Source organism: Malaclemys terrapin, chromosome 7 (assembly GCF_027887155.1).
Source record: "Malaclemys terrapin pileata isolate rMalTer1 chromosome 7, rMalTer1.hap1, whole genome shotgun sequence".
Classification (NCBI taxonomy): Eukaryota; Metazoa; Chordata; order Testudines; family Emydidae; genus Malaclemys; species Malaclemys terrapin.
The window spans coordinates 42,219,987-42,241,206 of NC_071511.1; the positions used below are offsets into that span (position 1 = coordinate 42,219,987).

Genomic DNA, 21,220 nt, shown 5'->3' on the forward strand with positions numbered 1-21,220 from the left:
TATTTCATTATGTGCTGTTGCTCAGTAGGAGGGGTAAGCTGCTTGAATTACATTTTGCTTTTATAATAGTGAATAATTGATAGGGTCCTCAGAGGATGTGTGAGTGTTTATTACTTCTAATGCAAAAGAAATAAATAATGGGCACTATGATTATTTAAAACATAATTTTTCCCTCAGTTTATGAAAGTGATAAGGTATTAATTTGCTAACTTATACAGGGAAACCAGAACTACACAAAGTTGGAGGTGATCATTTCCCCTGTCCTCCAATCTTTCTCATTATACTACATTTAGATTTACCTAATCTTCTTTATTAGTTACTCCTGGGGGAATTCTGTGCCAAAAAAATTCTGCACATATTTTAATTTGTCAAAATAATGTCAGTTTCAATTATTTTGGTAATTTATTTCAAAATATCTGTTGGCAACTATGCCTGTTACAATACAGACAATGAAAAATTATCATTGACAACTAGATTCCTTACTAGGCATATAAATACAGAATTTTGAGTAATGCATTTAAACTACACTACATAACTTTATTTCCCACCCCCACCCCCCTCAGAAGCAGTGCAAAGGTTTGGGGGAGTCAGGTGTAATGGAGGAGCTGAGGGAGAGGGAGGAGCCTGGAAGCGAACCTGGAGGGTTGTTGGGTGTGGTGGGAGTGACTGTTAGGGACCCGCCCCAATACAGACCCTGGCTGACCCCTAGCCTTTCCCATTCAGGCACGCACATCTACCTGTCCCCATGTACCCCCTGCACTCATGTGTGTCTGTGCTCCCATTCAGCCAGCCCCTTCCCCCATCCTTGTGGCCCTGTGCCTCTACTCCCATTCAGCCCCTGCCCCAATCTGTCCTCCCCTACTAGCCCTTATGAACCCCAGTCTGTGACACACACACACCCCCAGCAGCCCCATGCTGTCTATCCTGACCTGGCTCTACTGCCTTCAGGAAGGCAGCCTCTTCCCCTTCCCTATTGCAGCTGGTTATGGCCCAGAAGCAGCTGCTCTGTTCTAGCTCCACAGTGGCCCCTGGTGAGCAAAAGATGTAACTGCAGCAACTTTCTGACAAGTTATTTTCTGCAGGAAAACAATTATGCATTGAAGAAAACTTCAGCATAGAAAAATACAAGCTACTTTTGTGCATTATTATTAAATAAGGTGCTTCCCAATATGCATGATACAGGTTTGAGTTAATGATTGTTTGGAAAATATATGTGGATGAAGAAGGGAGAGTTACACCTGTCCTGGATCTTCTGCCTAGAATACCAGTGCAAGGTAATGTGTCTGTAGTATATGTTAAAGGTGTTTCCCCTATTACTGACTTTAAATAGTTTGTGTCCTGGACTCACAATATAGCGCATGTTACTCAGAGTATGTCATACTTCGCTCATGCTCTAACTTGTGATGTGTGGCAGATCTAGCAGAACCTATTTTGACTGGTAGTGTAGGAATGGCTGCAGACATGAAAGACCTGGCATTTTATTGCATCAGTTTCAAAAACATTTGTATCATCCTAATAGTAGACATAGGTTTATGCCTAAGTATTCCCTGTTTAAAAAACGTGCTTGGTATGTAATGGTAATGCTTTTTGAAAGTAATGGCAGCTCAGGCCAAGAACAACTTTTGTTAACCTAGAGTCTGAACATTTCACCCCGACCCCTTAAAAAAAAAAAATTCTTGTCAAAGCTCAATTTTGTGAGGGGGGGGGAGGGAGTTCATCTAGCTTGCTGTGCTGCTTTAACTTCAACAACTAAGTGAAACTTTGGGCTTTTTAATTCGTTTTGCTCTCTCATACCAAATTTAAGTTAGAAAAAAAAAGTATGATCCCCTGACAAGTTTAGTGGCATTATTGTGTATTGCAGGGTATGGTGGAAATGTCAGTCAAAGAGAAGCAGCCTGTTTTCTCTGCTACCTATTTTATATGCCACTGAAGTCTGTCTCATTGAAGACACATTCCAAAAACATTTGATGGAACTGCTTTGTGTTTATGAATCTAACTGCCTTTGACTGTTAGACAGGTATTTATTTATACAGTGACTGTAATGTGTTACAGTACTTCCTCCTCTGCCTCAATTGTACATAGCTTCTACCTGCTTAATATCAGTCAATTTGGAAGCATGAGCTATCTGAAATCTGATGGCAGCACATTTGGTAGAGAGAAGGTTTGTGATAGTTGTCCAGAAACCACAATAATACTTTGGCAGGCTCTGTAGGGGTGTCTAGGAAGCTTGAGGAGATGCTGCAGCTTCCACAAGCTATGTTTATTTTGTTAATTCATAGTGATGAAGCAATGTCGTAATGAAACATGAAAATTATTCAGATATGACCCCTTACTGCAAAGCAAGAAGTTCAGAATATCTTTTCCTTGTAAGGGTATTAACCAAACAATTTTTAGTTTACATTCCACTGCTGTTCTAAAGCTTGAGAATAACCAGTCTGTTTTTCTAAAGACAGAAGCAAACAACTGGATACATAATTATTCCAAGCTTAATCTTGATGTGTAAATTAGTCTAACAGAAATAAAGCAAAGGCTTCAAACCCCTTATTCAAATGATTAGGTGGCAAAGTGTGGAACTTACTTGTTCCTAACTCAAGCTGCTTGGCAGAGGTGTTAAATAATTCCAGTCACATTTTCCTAAAAAGGCACATGAGCCCAGTACTGTCGTCTTAACTAGGTTTTATGCCCCAGGACATTTGCTGTAGTTAGGACTTACTTGTATTTAATCTTTTCTTGCAGCCCTGCAGGATAAGAAAGCAGCTATTGAAAATGGACCCCAGTGCTTCAGAAATATGCTCCTTTTGCTGGGGATTGAGGCCTCCATTGAAAGTCTGATCAAATCAGTTGGCATGAAGAAATGAATACCACTTACAAAACTTATAACTGGTAGAAATTTGGAAATACTTTTAATTATGATATTGAGTTATGCAGTCTATAATTTTATTGAATATAAACATTAAGTTATTTTCCATTTAAAAACCATACCCATAAAACATGCTATCTGTACAATTATGGCACGTTATATATAAATTGTCATGACATGAAAAATAAATACAGCAATTTAAATACAAAAATGCCAAATAAAATAATTACAGAGTGAATTTCATTATAAATTTAAATTTCTGAATTAATGTACCAGAGTGGTTCCTCTGTCCTTAACATTTTCTAGAACAGGTTACAGGAACATGTGCTGTCAAATTCAAGTCAATAAAAAGTGGACATTTCATTTCACAGCTCTATACAAAAAGTACAGTGATTTTAAACAGAGAGAACAGTGACATGGACAGCAGAATAAAGTTGTATTTAAATATTCCTTCTACTCAATTAAGATAGAAGTACAGAAATAAATGATCAATATAGCCAAATTTCAGTTTGTGAAGAATCGTCGGGTGGTTAGAAATCAATTTTGTGAATGCTAGTGAAACAGTACAGCTGCTGTTTCTTCTGTAATGGCGATGCAGAATAGACATTACTACTTTCACAAAGTGTTGCACTTTAATTACTGTTTATCATGGTTTGGTTTCAAAGCACTGAAAGCTTGCACCATCATTGAGGAGTATTGTCAACTTGATACTTTGCACATTGCAAATAAATATGAAGCAGTTTCAAGACATTTCTTGCAACCTCATTATGCCCATCAGTTATTTTAGTATTAGCTCACTTGTAAATGTCTAGCATTTCTCAAAGGGGGAAAACAGTCAATTTTGCACTGGCGCTTTAAAAGTACTGCAATAGTCAGCAAGTTTCCATATAGTTAAGTGACCTCCTCATTTCACTTTTGGAGGCCTTTAAACATTGGGAAAGCGATGGCAGGCAAGCTCAAAATTAATCGCTGATACCTTAAAAATGGTGTACTTGCATATATGTTGGGAGTAAATATTTGTATTGGCTCAGGGGCCAAAAAGGCTATAATTTATGTAAACGGAGAACTCTCTTGTTAAGTAGTTTCAATTAAGAGTTCTTCTGCAAACTCAAGTACATGATTGTGTAAGTATGCATACATAACTATAAGCTGGCATACATTTTGATGGAGTAAGCAGTGTACACACATTTACATGCACACGTAAAGCAGAGTAAGGCTGGTAGATCTTGGATTAGACCTGCCTGTTTTAAAACAGTAAGCTTGTCAGTCATTACCAGAAAATATCAATCATCTATTTTGTCACTCAGTCTGTTCTGGCAAGGAATAACTGAACTGAAGCACCAATGTGGGTGGCTTGATTCAGTCTTCCTACCCCCACAGAACAAGTATGTGGTTGAGCAACAGAAGGCATTAAATGCTGCCAGACTGCAGTTTATTTCAAATTTCTTCTTATTCAGACATAGAAGAGGTTGTTTTGGGGTTCTGCTGCTAAGCAGGCAGAACTAACTAATACTACTACATCCATTTCACTATTTTTGTGTAATCCTGATTCTTTGTGCCAGCGAGTTTCCTCTTTAAAATACATATGGCAGCAAACTACAGTTAGATGCTTCCTGCATGTACATGGAAACTGAACTATGGTGTGTACATACACCAAGAGTGGAAAGTTACAGCATAAACCTGACTACAGTAAGTTTTTTTTTTTTTCCTGCTGTAGCCAACTCATCATTTTGACTAAAAATGACCCACCCCTTTGAATTAAATGTGACTTTTCTTTTAATTCTCTGCTCAGAAGATGATATTATTACAACACTGCAGCTAGCCACACAGCAAACTGCAATAAATCAACAACTAGGTCAGATTGCTGTGGATATAACAAGAGCAAACAACTGCACCCCAGAAAGGCACATTACTAACTGGTGGTAGGTTTAGTGGATCAAAGTAACATGGTTCACTTCTAAGTGTTAAGCAATACTGCTGTATAAATAAGTTTTCATTAAGACTATCACCACTCTGGGCCCAACTGTCAAATGGGCCATGGTTTCACAGAATTGTACATTGGGTCCTGCCAATGAACACGGCGCCATTTTTTATGAAAGCCAATACTCTGAAGAAGTTCAAATAAAATGCAATGAAACAAAGGGCATTAGATTCAAGCTCCCAATATAAATCTACTGTACTACTTTATAGGGAGAGGTAAGTCCTTGTTAAGACAACCTCCATATTTTGAAACTTATTACCATTACATACCTACTGTATACAGATAGCAGCATTTCAAGATGGGCTTGAACAACATCTCCTTGTACAGTCTTAGGGTATGAGAGCCCCAAAGAAATGTAAAGAAAGCTTTTCAACAGCTAAGAGAACGTGTAGTTCATTATACCACAATACCCACATTTCTGAATACATAGTTTCATCCCACTGTTTTTGATCTAGTTGAACCTGTTTCACTTTTAAACTTCACAAGAATCAGGGAATAGCACCTCATCCACACAAATCATCTCCAGCTTGGCAGAATGTGTTTAACTTGTTACCACACAAACTAAAGCCACTGCTAAATGTTGGTACAAAGTTAACTGACACCCACCATCAAGGAAAAGTCACAATCTACGCTTACAATGAACTTTACAAGATAAAGCAGATACCATCTGTCAACCTTTTTCTCAAGAAAATGTCATTGCAGTCACAGCCTGATTCAAGAGCAGCCTTTGCTAGCTGCTGTTTAATGCACAAAAAAGTTGAGAAGCATCTGAATTAAGTCCAAAATCACATGGACAAAAACTGAGTATACGATTCCTATAGCTAAATTTGAATTAAGAAAGAGCTAATTCCTGATTCACTAATTTAGCAGGACTAGCTCGGTGTAGACCATTGGATCAAAGCTTGATATGTTCAACCAGCAAATAATTAAAAATCAAGGCTGCTTCCCTAGTAAAATCCCTAACCCTTATCCCTTATTTTGTGAATTTCTACTTACATTTATACAAATTGTTACAGAAAGCTTTTTCAGACTGATCACAACACTTTTGGAAGCAGAGTCTGGAGTTCTCAATTTCACTCACTCTGCTTAAAATAGATTTGCACTAACATGCAAGATCTACCAAGCCAGCACCAAAGAGCAATTATACAATTCAGTAGTGTGTTTTGTTTTTTAAACATTAAATTACATGGGCAGCAATTTATTTTGAATTAGTTTAGTGCATTTTTAATGTGCTCAGTGCAGCTTAATTTTAAATTTGGTTTTATTAATGCAGGGAGTGGAGGGTTTGCTTTTGTTTTAAAAAATTGAGTGTTAAAATGCACAAGGTGCAAGGCCATCCTGTAATTCTCATGTTAATGATCAGGCTTTCTGCATTAGTGCAATGTATCTGGAAATTCCTAACTCTGCACTGAAGAATAAACGAGAATTAATCCAGAACATTTCATTCGGTGCTTCACATAGTAGTCATTCAATTTTAAGAACATGGACTTAAACATCAAGTTGATTTGTCATGTTGTTGCAGGGTACGGCACACATCTGTTCTGTAATATGGAATACATTCCAGATTAAGTTTATATATTGGAAGGTGTTTTTTTAGTACTATGCCATGTCTTTGAAAGGCATACCCATTAAAATATATTTCTTAAAGCAAAAACATTCACAGCTGAAAAATGCACTGAACATAATAGAAAATCAATGTAAGTACATTTCATTAACCCTTCACTTTAAACCATAACCTTAAGGAAACAGTTACACTTTATGGAGAACTAGTGTGCAGTCTTCACTCTCCTTGAACAGATTTGACATCATTGGATCATCTTTGGCCTGTACATTCTTCAAATAATAGTTTACTATCTTGCCATCAAGTTTGTACTGATGTGGAATGCTTTCATATGGCTTAAGATCTAGGTCCAGGACAGAAACTGAAAAGGTGAATCTGGATTTGGATGCCAGAACGACAGGCCTTTGAGCAGAGCTGAAAAAGAAGACCAATGGAATGTTGCAAGACAATTTGTTTAAAGCAAACAGACCACTTATGCTCTTAGTGGAAATTCAAAGCCCAGTGCCTATCTAAGGCTTTATCACAAATAACTCTGCTTTACATGTAAAGATCACATGCAGTATATTGCCAGTGTCTCCATATTTATTAGGCATTGTAGATCAGAAAACTGGGACTTCGGCTGATGTAGCTTTTAAGAGCAGCCAGGGTTCATTCTTAACTCAGGTATAGTTTTTCCAGTCCAAAATGATGTGGGAACAGGAATGAATAAACCATTTATTTACACATGCAAATTCTTTTCCTGTTAGTTTCCACACCAATCTAAACCAAATCTCCCTAAATTGCTCTACCACTAGCACTGCTAAATGAAATAATCTCAACTGGCGGTTTTGGCAATAAAAGCTATTTGTATAAATGAAAAGTTTGTCAGAAGTACTGCACTGAACTTCTACAGCTAAAAACAACCATCACCTGCACAGACATAACGGTAGGTAGGTAGTGTTAATGCCATTTCACAAATATCCTTTTTATATACTAAACTGAAGTAATAGCCTCTTCTTCCTCTGTATGAAACTTACTTTGTTCAACTTATTGTCCTGGCCTGAGCGAATAAAATTGCCTTCTGCCTGTCAGAACTAGCATTCAGGTGTTATGAAGACATCTTAAAACAATGATATTAGAAAATAATTCCCTGAAGTGACCTACGAAATCTAAGTAAAAGGTTTGGATGGGAGAATTTTCTCTCTTATTTTCTCAAGTATTATAAGTTAGAGAAGAGAGATTACCTTCTTCAGAGTTTATCCTCCAAACAGCACTAATCCACATGGAAAATTAGCTTCTGACTGAGGAGATGACTAGGGTTGTGTTGACAAAAAAAGTCAACATGGATACTAAGTTACTAAAGCTGTGTGGTTGCAACAAAAGTTGCACCTCTTGATGTTTTGACAGAATGAGAGCAAGATACTTGACACTTCAGGTCAGTCACTTTAAAGGGTTAAGTTGGCTCTGTCTATTTTCAAAAGCAGCTTTCCTGCATACCTCAAATCAGAGGACAAGCACAGGATGAACACAGCCACTACCAAATATGTCTTCCATCCAATACTCTACCACCCTAATGATAAGAAATTGAATAAATCCTAATATCCAGAAAGGAATCAAAAGATATGCAGTGATAAAGAATGAGAACATAACTCTTTTGCCATGGTGACTGAGGTAATTCATTTTTGTTTATCCTTAAAGGCATATCAACATTAGGACTTTGAAACAGATTTCAGCCTCCAAATTAAGAGTGTCTCATAGCAGATAGCTCAAATTATAACTTGAGAGTTGCCCATATTAAAATCTCTAGCTGGAGCTAGGTAGCCTGTCAGAAAAGGTAGGTTGAAGCTCAAGTGATGCTGATACTTGAGCTAGTAATGCAGTGGGAATGCAACAGTTCAAGTTACAACAAACTCATCAGCAGTTAATCTAATCACAATCCAACTCCAGTATTGTTTTGCTGTGTGGTTGCTCTCACTTGACTTCTAGAGTGCTGTTACTCAAGCTAACAATTGCAGTGAATACAAGCCCTAAGTCGGGGATTCTCAAACTGGGGGTCGGGATCCCTCAGGGGGTAACAAGGTTATTACATGGGGGGGGGGGTCGTGAGCTGTCACCCTCCACCCCAAACCCTGCTTCACCTCCAGCATTTATAATAGTGTTAAATATAACAAAAGTGTTTTTAATTTATAAGGGGGGGGGGGTCGTACTCAGAGACTTGCTGTGTGAAAGGGGTCACCAGTACAAAAGTTTGAGAGCCTCTGCCCTATGTAGCTTCAGTGTTTAAAAAAAAAGGTTGAGCCTCCTATTCTAAATATTTTAATCAGAACTTCATGATTAGTATTCCCACTGTCAACATGGGCAACCCAGCTGTGAAACACCCTGAAGATTATTTGACTCAAATCAACTATAGAAATTTTTTTTTTTAATCTTGGCTGTCTGAGTGAACTGTCTTTCAGAATCCCTTACCATTCATCCTGTAGACAAGGTGAAAGGGAAATCATGATGGAGCAGTCCTTAGCTGTCATTGCTACTCTGTACTGCTGAACCTATACATAAGATAAACACAAAATGACTTATCTCCATAATAAAAGCATTTGTACAAATATTTCTCGACTCAGTCACAGATACAAAGCCAAAGTACATTATCTAAGCATGCGCAATGAAAATGTAAAGTAATCATCACTTCAGGTGTTGAGGAGATTATACCGAGGTCATTACTTCTCAGACTTTATATATTCACTAACATTTTTTCTGTGTCACATGTTACAAATGGTTAACTCTTCACACAGACCACTTTGCATGAGTACATATTTATTTTATGATACTAGGTCAACTAATGTGAAATAGCTATTCATTTAAATGTACCCTGTGATTTAAAAATGAGTAAGGAATTTGTGAATAGTTAGCTCCTTTGTTTAGTTAAAAAGTGGTAGTATGAGCTGATTTTCAAAGGGGATGAGCACTTCAATGGGAATTTTAACTGTTCAGCATCTCACCGGATTTTCTCTCTCATTGATCGTTACAGTATACACAAGCTTGGAAAGATTAGATTATCGGTAGTCATTATCACTGTAAACACACATACTGATGAAAAATATTTCCATTGACAGTAATTGAAATTTACAGATAACTAAAGGAAGAAAAATGCTGATTGAATTAAGGTTATTTACTTTCTTGATGTTGACAATTTCTTTTAATGGTTATAAATCTAACTTTTTGAAGGGTGTTTTCTGTTATTAAGTGTCTGACCTCCCCAAAATTTCCCACAACTCTGAAAGCTTAAATAGATTAAAAATGCTTTAAATCAATTATCCATCAAAATTATAAAAAATAGAAATCAAATTCTGCCAAGCTTAATTATATATTAGATACTTTATGAAAGCTGACAGAATAAAGTAAGCTTTAGCACCCATGCTGAAGAAAGGTACCTTTGTAAATGCAAATGCTTCTGTTCCATCATCTTCAGTTGAAAGATCTAGAAGTTTCTCATAAAATGCTTCATTGTAAGGTCCATCTATCTGTGATGTACTTCTAATAAGTACAAAAAAACAGGAAGAAGTTTTACTGATCCAGTTCCAATCTTTCCTGGCCCAAACCTTTCAAAAAGATGTTTTCATCAGGTGAGGGTAAACCTTTACTAAAAGTAAAACAGCATTATGATGGGGAAGAATTGCAATGTTGTAAAAATGGAGAAACAGCAGATCTTTCTCCACAGTTTGCAGAGGCTCCCAGCAACAGCATTTTTACTAAAGACTTGTTGCATGAAATACTTCAGTTCCTAAGAAACTGAAGCCATAAGTGCACGAGTTGGCTAATATGCAATATCAAGCTGGGAACAAGTTTTTAGTTTAGTGCTAATGCACAGCAGCTAGAAAGGATATATACAGGTAAAGAATACAAATGGAATGCTTAATCTATGCACACATCAGAAAATATGCAAGATTGAATTTATGTTGCCTGCCTTTTTAAGAAAGCCAAAGTATAGTGTTATATTGCCAACTATTTATTAGCAGGAGTCAATATTAAGGTTGCTCACCATACATGTAATATTTCAGTTATATATCAAAATGTTGATTTCCACATATCAGAAGCTGCTCAGAGAGTAAACAGTACCTTTTGCAAATGAAGTTCTATTACCCTCTTGTGGATAGTGTCTAAATTACACAAGGAAGTTACATTTTAAGAAATACAAAGGACAATACAAAATGAAAGAGGGCCTCGCCTTAGAGTGATCTTCTACTACAAAAACAAACTGGACTTGGTTTTCCATCTGAAGTAAGTCCAGTTTAACTCTCAGTGCTTAGTATTTCCCCAACAACAGATACCAGAAGGCATTTACTGCACTTGTTCAATACAAGTTGCTATATAGGTCACCATTTTATGATGGCAATCTGGTAAATTCACACAACTACTGATCTTGGATTTCTACAGCCTAAACTAACATAGTATTTCATCACTCTCTCTGTTTCAGAGAGGGTCTTACTAAAATAATTTCACATCAGAGCTACACTCCATAAACTTCCTCATCTATTTCACTGCAAGCAGCAGTGACACAAACACAGAAGGTTCTCACTTATAAAAGCACTATACTGAGCAACTGAACAGTTAATTATATATTAGAATTTCACATTGTTATGAGCACGTCTTTATGTACCTCCTGCAAACTGGATGGGAACAGGGGAATTAAGAATTTACTTGGTTATTTTATTTCTTCACTGGTTTCCAATATGTAATGGACCATTTCTCTTCCACTAGACTGATGGACAGCAGAACCTATCACTACCTATAAGGACTTAAATATGTTCTGTCTGGGTCCTTGTTTTCTTCTTTTTCCACTAACACATTACCCATATTTACAGGAAAACATAAAACTGAGCCTTAAATTAACTGAAGTAATTAACTTGTAAATATCTGTCCTCTTGGACCGTTGCTATTACTACTGGAGTACAGAAATGCATAAGTCACACATTACCAGTTATTTCTATTCCATCAGAAATCAATTTGTAACCAACATATCAATGTCTCACTCCCAGAAGACTAAAAACACTGAGAAACTGCCCATCAAGTGAGGGAGAAAACATGATAATAGGGTATCCACAACCTTAAAATATGCCTTGGCTCTTTCAAAGGAGGAGGAGTGACATTTGTTTCAGTATAGTCGAGGCAGAATTTGAGGAAACATTTTTCTATATCAGATTATGAACTGGGGAAAAGTTTCAATAGTGACATAAAAAGTGTACTCTCACACTTCTTATCACACTGTCTGTACTCGGCTAGCTTGATTATCACTTCAAAAGTTGTTTTTTTTTTTTTTTTTTCTCTTAATTAATTGGCCTCTCAGAGTTGGTAAGACAACTCCCACCTGTTTATGCTCTCTCTGTATGTGTGTATATATATCTCCTCATTATATGTTCCATTCTATATGCATCCGAAGAAGTGGGCTGTAGTCCACGAAAGCTTATGCTCTAATAAATTTGTTAGTCTCTAAGGTGCCACAAGTACTCCTGTTCTTCTTTTTGCGGATACAGACTAACACGGCTGTTACTCTGAAACTTGTCATAAAAAGTGTGTTAGACATGAGATAGGAAATATTAGACAATCATGTCAACTTTCTTGGTTGAACAATACCAAGGGACTCATTACTGCAAGGCTGCAAGCTTGCTCACCTTGACAACCACTCGAAAGAATTTAACATAGGAATTGCCACACTATATCAGATTCCACCTTGTCTAGCATTCTGTATCTGACAGTGGCCAGCGCCAGATGCATCTGAGGAAGGTTTAAGAAAACCCAATAGTAGGCAGATGTGGAATAAACTAACTCCCCTACATACATCCTAGTGATCTCATCTTAAATACTAATAGTTAGAATTTGGCTTAAAATCTTAATGCATTATATTTCAAATCCCTGCCAAAACTTTAAAAGTAACTACTTTGGATACTCTTATTCATTCAAGTGTCAAATCCCACTTTGACATGCACTAAATTCCTGTGATGAATTCCACAGCCTAATTTCACACCCTGTGAAGAAATAATTCCTTTTATCACATGATTTACTGCCCAAAAGAGAGCTCAGGTAAACAAAGGGGAAGTGGGAGAGGTTCATGTTTTGTATTTGTATTTTTTAGTTCTTTTCCTAAAAAGGGGGAGGAAAAAAATAAATAAAAAGGTGATTCTCATTGGATGGTAAGCATTAAAACATGTTGATTTCCAACTAAATATAGCCTTTCCATTAAATGTGCATTTCTTGTTTACTATTCGTGATTTTGTATCAATCTCGATGAAAATTAAAATTCAATTAAAAAATGAACAAAAGCATTTTCAATTTTTGTATTAAATAAAACTACCTTAAAGTTTTAGACATAAAAGAAAAAAAACAAAACCTATTTTGCATTTAAAACGAGCTGATTTTTTTAAACAAAAGTAAGTAGCATCTGTAGTTAGTGAACTGAACTGTTTCCGGTCACCATGTCCTTCAAGATTTTAGAACTAGTACATCTCATCTGTTCACAGCTACTTTTTATTCATAGATTCAAAGAGGGAAAACAAGCTTTCCTGCTTTTTCAATTCCCAGGGCCTTGTTTATCTTTCCTAGAAGAAATCTAGATGGGAATATATTCACATCAACCAGAAAATTGCCCCCAAATTAGATTGTGCAGAAGTTTATCTGCTGTGTTACAAGAAAGGTGAAGTTAGAAGTTCCATATCTAGACACTAAAATGAAAAGCATGAAGATCAAGGCAACATAATGGGTCTCTAGATACCAAAGATGATTCAGGAACAGCAGGATTCAAAATAGATTTTGTACAGTGCTGTATTGTGTCTACACACCTGGCCAGCCTGCAAAAATTAGGCTACATCTCTTTGTATCAACAGCAGAGTGAGGCACAATGAAGTGATCTGTCCCATGGTATCAAGGAACCCACAAATCTGAATGATGGCAACCAGGTTAGACTACAGACTAGGAATCAGGAGACCTGGGTTCTATTTGAGCAAGTTACTTTAACGTCTGTCCTTCAGTTTCACCTTCTGGGGATACTACTTTCATACCTCCATTTGACAAGTTAAATACATTAAGGTTTGAGACACTTCACGTATTACTTTGTTACAGCCATGGTATAGCGAAAGATTATGAAAATAGGGGTGAGGAGGGTGAAGTTTAAGAGGAAATCCATCTACATTGGTAAATCTGCACTGTGATTTGCAGTTACTTGAGAGAGAAGCAAAAGAGCAATTTTGCTTAAATCCCAAGCCAAGGAGATGTGATTTCCAGCTTTTGAGGAAACAAAGCAAGTTTAATAGGCCCCCAAACAAGCTGCCCTTGGGAAGGTTCCTCTTCAGAGCTATGTAACTAGTAGTACTGCACTACTCAGGAAGCAGAAGTTAGAAGCGTAGGCCAGTGGGGAGAGATCATGGGCAAGAAGTGGAACAAAGACCTTCACATGCAAGGAACTGCTGAGCCTACACACTACACAGGAAAAAAAAACAGTGCAAGAAGGCAGAGAGTGCAGACCCAAGCTCCTAAATATTGACAGTGGCTGATAATGCCATCACCATCTGAAGTGCGGTGTCCATTTTTTTTGCCTTTTAGAGAGACAGCTGAGACCAAAAAGGTCCATGAAAATGGTATGGTGGGGCTTGCATAGAGGTGCATAAAGATCACAGTGAAAACTTTCAGTACCGCCTTAACACCCAGTCCCATATCAGAATAAGGGGATGAGTAGTGAAATTAAAGGGCTGTGTGATTAGAAAAAAAGGAAGTACTGTTATGTCAGATGTAAATACTAAGGCTGAAGCTTTTTAAAAATAGAGCTGAACATTTTAATGGTCATTAACATTCGCAACTTTACAAGGCCAGACAAAGCTAATACATTTCACTGGTATTTTTCAGCCTTCCCCTATAGCTTTATGTATGGGTCACCTCCAGAGGCATAATGCTATACAGTGAACCAATGGTCTCATCCATTCCACCAAGTTTTATGATACCCTGAATTTGTATCAAAACCTAGAAGACAAATACAGACAGAAACTTTCCAGAGTCTGCAATGCAAATTATCACGTTACACCTTCCTGAGCTCAATACAGAAGACAGCCTGGCAATCTTACCTCTCCTCAGGAAACTCCTCTAAGTATTGTTCAACTCTATTGTACAAAGGATAAAGTCCCTCAATATCCAGCATGTCCAGCATCTGAGCCTGAAGGGTTTTATAAAGGAGACAGCCCCTTGGTAAGCCAGAGCCCTCCATTTTATTTTTACCTAGAAAAAAAATATTTTCAAATTACGTAGTTTGAAAAAAACAAAAAACAAAAAACCTGTTTTTACATAATAGACCCAACTATTCCCCAGCTTGATCAGCTGAAGGAAAAGCTACAGACTAATTATTAGGTTTAAAATAGTAAAATCGTAAGAGATGGGCATTCAATATTTCACATTTTGAACTACTATATTATGTATAACACTAGAGATTGACTGTGCAATGAATCTTATGGAATGGAATCAGATTTTCTTCCTTTCATGACAAAACACTCGGGGGGGGGGGGGGGGAAAGAAGGGCAAAACAGAAAAAAAATCTCCCTCACACATTTCCATGCTCTGTCTTACATTACTGGAAATATTCAAAGACACAAGGGGCAATTCAGCGCCTCATTTCCCCTTTGTGCTTTTGAAAATATCCCCCAGATGAGTTAGACTGATTTACAAGGTAATCTAGATCACATCAAGTCATGTAGCATTTCAGATCTTGAGTAACTATTATACATTGTAGAAAACTGTACTAACTTTAAAAAACAAAAACAAAAAAAACCTGTTTTTTCAAGTAATTCAACTCAGGAGATCAACCCAAAAAAAAATCTGAAAACAGTAATATGGGTATGTAATGCAGCATCTGAAATGTTAGGCTCAAGCACACCCACTAAATGCCAATTACTGCTTAGAAATGGTTCCATGATCACATAGCGGTACACTATGGAAGCTGTGTCCCAACCAGCAGCAATGTCTTGAAGACCAATTGCACTTTTGCAAGACTAGAGTAGTGAGGAAGTAATACGCTCTGCCCCACCCTCCAACTCCCATTCCTCATTTCCATTTCTCACTCTTGTTGCTTCAACTCTCACCCTAAGTAGCACACAGTAAATAAAATGCAGTGATCTGAATCAGTGTATTATGTACCCTGAATTGTATTACAATATATTTAATTACTGTGAAATAATTCTTACCATTTCTTACCAGCTCCTTACTGAAAGCACTTGCTTCACAGTAGCTCCTTCCTCGTGAAATGGGAACCGTCTTCATGTTACCTGCCCTGCAGGCATCAGTACTACTAAGTAGAGTCATTGTTATTACATGGATTAATTCTTTAATAATTGTCCTTGTACAATGTGGTCCATTGACCAACCCATTTGCAGGAAAGAAGAATGGTTTTAAGTGACGAGCAAGTTCATTCCAGTCAGAGAGAGAGTCCTGATCATCCTTACAGCCATAAATTAGTTCACCATTCTGTAATTGAGCAAAGACATACTTCTGCATTTCAGAAAGTCCAAATATGAATATTTAATTATAAAGAACGCTGAACAAACTCATTAAGTGTAAGATTTAACAGTTGAAGAGGCATGTTTCAGTGGCTACAAGCAGAGAGTCTGATCATGTAACAAAGATGGTTACAATGTATGTTTCTCAGAAGAAATAATTAAAATTATTGAGCAACTGCATCAATTAGACACTTGTTTATCAGTCACAAATGCAATACTGCATGCTGGGGTAAGTTGTCTAGTAGGTTCTTAGCTGCTAGCCAAGGCACAGGTGCTGAACAGACTCTAGAAGGAAAAGTGACTTGGGGCATAAAGTTTAAGAGTAGGAAAGTTTAAAATTGTTCAAAATTGAAATATAAAATTGGTTTATAAGTTGCACAGAACACTCCTCCCATCCCTGTAAGTTTAACCATAAGCCACAAGACTTTTTTCATAGACACTGACAAAAAAAACCCCACTATATTGACTTAAATAGACTTTGGACAGGCCCAGAACAATTTAGATAGAGTGGCACTGAAGGGTTTGGTTTCCCCTCATTACCACCACTTTTAAAAATCAAATTACCAACGCTTCAACACAGCTGAAATAATTCAACTGGAGTTATATCTTATATTGGAGGGCTACTTTGTTTTATGTTGGAAATAGCTCAGAGAGCTTGTTTTCTAGAATTACCACATATGCATGTGATAACTCCATAGTCTACAGAGTAGTGTTCATGTACTGCTATACGTTTTTGCTGCATCAGTTGTGGGCAATGAAGTAACATTTTACTTCCTCTACGGAGAAGAAATGTCTCTATACTCTTAAGTAAACGATGTACAACATATTCCATACAAGTTATGAAACTATGTGCAAAAATATACCCTTTGAAGGAGCACTCAAAATTGCAACATTTTGAAAAATACCTTATATTAAAAGAAAAAAACAATAATTTATGCAGTAGTTATGGTATTACTTGTGGATGCTGTAATACAGTCCCATCAGCCTCGTTATGTCTTAAAGACTTTTCCAACAAAAATTAAGTGAGGTATTGATTTACCTTCCATAAAATCAAATCTACATACATCTTTCCATATTGCAATTAGAAAGTTTGAACAGAGAAAATCCTCAACTAGATATCTAGTGGGGTTTTGAATATTCAGATGTTAAGTTAAATGGACCCAATAATTTACAAGACAGTATAAAAAACATGCAAGCAATTTCAGTCAATCTTACCTTAAATATTTTTAAATTGTTCTGTGCCTCCTGTAATAAGCTTTTCAAGGCAAAGTGCATTCTCTGTTTATTTCTAGAGAAAAATACATATGTAATATTTTAACAAACACACTGTTCTCATTATATTACCATTACAGAGCACTAGGACCCCAAAAAGCCAACCATATCCGTTCATCACCCAGGCCGAATATATTCCCTAAGCATATCGTTACTCAAGATGAAGCCAATACAAAGAAAGATACCATAAAAGAGCAAACAAATCTCAGTAGTATCCAAGTTCTTGCGAGGTCTCATGTTTTGCCATCTGGACCACATACAATAATTAATAGCTACTGAATTAAATTCTAGAGGTTTAAAAACAAAGATGCAGGAAAAGCACAAGTACTGTTGCTATAAATCACAAAACATTTCTCAGCACTTGCGCTCCTTAACCTAAGACAAAATTCAGCCTAATTTAAGACAACTAGCTATACAGACACACAGTGTCACCAAATCACTGGAATTAAAGTAAATATTTTCTTACCCTGAGAAGAGATCTAGGGGACAGTATTTGCTCAATCGCTTCCATTTTCCATTTGCTACCTGTTGACACAAATCACTATGAATATTCACTGTGAATGCTCTCAGTTAATACAATAGTAGGTTTATGAATACACATTAGTTTTGTCTTAAGGAGCTTCCGAATATTTAAACCCTTTGGACATACTATTTCTGGCCAGTAGAGGGCTACCTTCTCTTCATATTTAAACTCCACAGTAATTCAGTTAAATTCCATAACAGCATTAAAAGGGGGAATCTCACATATTAGGAGTAAGGCCCATTCTAGGCACAAACTCTAATATTTAAATAAGGTATTAGTACATGATGTACAGCTTAATGGCCAAGTGAATGATTTCAGTGTTTGTTGTTACACACTGTGGCTGATGTAATCTTTTATTGGAACAACTTCAGTTGGTCAGAGAGAGAAGCTTTAAAGCTAACAGAGCTCTTTGGACATCCATGGACATTAAATGACTTCCTGGACCATGTTTAATGAAAAGTACTTGAAACTTAATTTGACATGGCAGTTTACCACACTGACAACTAAAACTGTCAAAGCTGAGCAAAGGTTACTATTACCCTTGTTTGTTTCCAAATTCCCACAAAGTTTCTAGATCTCCAGCTATATACTCATATTCCCTCTCATGCTCACATCCAGCAACTCAGTGACATTTAAATACGTACCTCTTTAAACATCAAGGAAATAAGCAACACATGTACATGTTTCAACAGGAAAGCAGGATTTTAGTAGCATGTTTATAATAAAAACAAGCACACTGCCAGTAAGAGGAAAAACAGGCTGAATATTTAAAGATTTACCTTTAGGTGCTGATGCATGCAATAACGGCACACCTTGTGCTTTATCTCCTGCGAAACATGGCTAGAGAAAGGAATGAACCCACATTTCGGCTGAAAAAAAAACAACAACATTTAAAATGCATTTTAATAGATTTATTTACATGTCTTTTTAAAAAAAAAATCTGTTCCTTTCCTCCTCTCATATCGAATCAAAGGACTTTAAAGAGATAGAGAGCAAGCAATATCTATTAACAAGAGCTGGAGCTACAGCCGCTAACTTTTCAATGTGCCGGGGTGCTCACTGCTCAACCCCACTCCACCCTTTCCCTTCCCCCAAGCCTGCCTTGCCCTCGCCCTTCCCCCCAGAGCCTGCTGCAGGTCGTGACACAGCTGACTGTGGTGGGCGGGAGGCACGGGGATGGAGAGGGAGGCGCTGATCAGTGGGGCTGCCGGTGGGTGGGAGGCGCTGGGAGCGGGAGCTACTGGGGGGCTGCTGACATATTACTGTGGCTCTTTGGCAATGTAAACTGGTAAATTCTGGCTCCTTCTCAGGCTCAAGTTGGCCACCCCTGAGCTAGCATTTGCAAAAGGCAAAGATTATTGCTCTACCTAGTATCTGCACAATTTTTCAAATTAAATAAATAGTTACCATATACTTTTATTTTTATTTTTAAAAGAACGCAGAAGGAACAATTGTTTTTTCCCCATATTTAACAAATTCACCTTGATCTCTACACAAAGGATTGGCCGGTGTTCCACAAAATGATAGGTCTGCAGCCTGGTGAGGTTAGGAAGGCACATAGCATAGCCACTAAAAGTGTCCAAGTCTTTATCACAGCGAGACTCTGGAAAAAGAAAAATAAGGGAAAGTAACGGTTTGTGTACATGTTTATTTTACACTGCAGAAAAGGGGGACCATCAAAGAAAGGTAAATGTAGGACACAGCCATGGTTTACCACTGATTTTAAAGCGAAGACAAAGACACAGCACTAGCAGTCCTCCCAGTCTAACTCAAGGCATCATGGTATAAATCACCCTGAATAAAGCCTCAGTTGGAAGTGGACTAGGAAGAGACAGGGACTATTTTCTTATGAGATTCATGAGGACATGTAAGCGGCTAGGCCTTATTTCAGCGTGGGATGGTAACTCAGATGCAATCCTACTCTTGCTCCTAGCATATGACCAAGTGAACGTATCACCAGCTTCAGTGCAGTGTCTCTTAGGGTTTGTATATACAAGAAAAGGTGCACCAGTTTAACTGGATTGATTTGGACCAGATTTAGTTAAACTGGTGCAAAATCCTCATGTAGATGCACTTAAACCGGTTTAACTCTTGCTTAAATCACTTGAGCTTGCACTGAATTAAACTAAACCAATAAAAGCAAGGATTAAACCAGTTTAAATATGTCTACATAGAAGGTTTGCACCAGTTTATCTAAGATGATTTCAAATCAATGTAGTTAAAGTGGGCACCTTTATGAATGTAGTCCAGGCCTCATGCTGGTAGGGCTCAGAGAAAGAGTGATGGGGGAAGAAAGGAAGAGGAGATGGACAACTGGGAGGAAGAAATACAGAAGACAAAGAAAACTTATCTTCTCCTAGAATCACATCTGTCATTGACAAGTAGTACTGTGTCCAGAAAACCCAGCTTGGGCATTAGAAATGGCAGCAGTGATCACATAAGGCCAAATGAAATGACCAAAACCAAGAAAGAAATAGAGTACACCCTTTACTTGTAAATGATGTTCTCTCCTGCTCACATCTGTCATTTCACGCTCCCCCCCACCTTAGGAAAAAAAAAAAAAAAAAAAAGTGGCGGAAGAGGGTTGGTCCCGTTTTGATACAATCTACACTTCTACAGACACTGTCTCAGAAAGAACATTCCTCTCCAGAAGGACACAGATTTTTTTTCTTCTTCCAGATTTCAACAGTTTACTATCAGATAGTGCAAAGGTTCTCAAACTGGAGAACGGACCCCTCTGGGTGGGCAAGGAGCGTATTCTAGGAGGGCAAAAGAAGCTTTAGGATTACAAAAAAAACAAAACAAAACAAAAACAAAAAAACCCAGCACCTTACAGTGCACATTTTATCAACAGCAATGAATAATTAGCAAAGCTGATTCCTGCAGACATATCAGGTCCTTAGATGGCACTGTGCATTTGACTCGAGATGTCGCTGTACATTTTGACAGATTAATCCATTTGCTAGGACGCGGTGCACATTTAATTGTAAGCATGGACCATAATCACAGTTTTGGTTTTGCTCTGATTGCAATGGATCATCGGCTTATTAGTGCCACAAGAAAAAAATCTCAAAGTTACAACGAAGAAGCTGAAACGGATTCAAGTGAAGCACTGCTACTGCATATAGAATCACAGTACTGGAAAGGACCTTGAGAGGTCATCTAATCCAGTCCCCTGCACTCATGGCAGGACTAAGTATTATCTAGACCATCCCTGACAGGTGTTTATCTAACCAGCTCTTAAAAATCTCCAATGATGGAGATTCCAAAACCTCCCTAGGCAATTTATGCCAGTGCTTAATCACCCTGACAGTTAGGAAGTTTTTCCTAATGTCCAACCTAAACCTCCTTTGCTGCCATTTAAGCCTATTGCTTCTCGTCGTATCCTCAGAGGTTAAGAACAATTCTTCTCCCTCCTCCTTGTAATAACCTTTTATGTACTTGAAAACTGTTATGTCCCCTCTCAGTCCTCTTTCCATACTAAACAAACCCAATTTTTTAAATCTTCCCTCACAGG

General features: G+C 37.5%; 2 protein-coding genes across 4 annotated transcripts in view; one reads left to right on the forward strand and one right to left on the reverse strand.

The window, feature by feature from the left end:
- Positions 1 to 2,874, forward strand: part of CENPP (centromere protein P) — a 345,180-nt gene extending 342,306 nt beyond the window's left edge. For all 3 annotated transcript variants that reach the window (XM_054033777.1, XM_054033775.1, XM_054033776.1), the window contains 2 exons: positions 1,183 to 1,274; positions 2,737 to 2,874. In XM_054033777.1, coding sequence (XP_053889752.1) covers positions 1,183 to 1,274; positions 2,737 to 2,858 — 214 coding nt within the window. In that variant the 3' untranslated portion in view covers positions 2,859 to 2,874. The remainder of the gene's footprint in view (positions 1 to 1,182; positions 1,275 to 2,736) is intronic.
- Positions 2,875 to 6,576: 3,702 nt separating this feature from the next.
- Positions 6,577 to 21,220, reverse strand: part of IPPK (inositol-pentakisphosphate 2-kinase) — a 102,678-nt gene continuing 88,034 nt past the window's right edge. The window contains exons 5-13 of the mRNA XM_054033769.1: positions 19,185 to 19,306; positions 18,483 to 18,572; positions 17,647 to 17,705; positions 17,124 to 17,196; positions 15,597 to 15,876; positions 14,487 to 14,637; positions 9,810 to 9,912; positions 8,848 to 8,927; positions 6,577 to 6,816 (exon numbers count right to left, since the gene is read on the reverse strand). Coding sequence (XP_053889744.1) covers positions 6,591 to 6,816; positions 8,848 to 8,927; positions 9,810 to 9,912; positions 14,487 to 14,637; positions 15,597 to 15,876; positions 17,124 to 17,196; positions 17,647 to 17,705; positions 18,483 to 18,572; positions 19,185 to 19,306 — 1,184 coding nt within the window. The 3' untranslated portion in view covers positions 6,577 to 6,590. The remainder of the gene's footprint in view (positions 6,817 to 8,847; positions 8,928 to 9,809; positions 9,913 to 14,486; positions 14,638 to 15,596; positions 15,877 to 17,123; positions 17,197 to 17,646; positions 17,706 to 18,482; positions 18,573 to 19,184; positions 19,307 to 21,220) is intronic.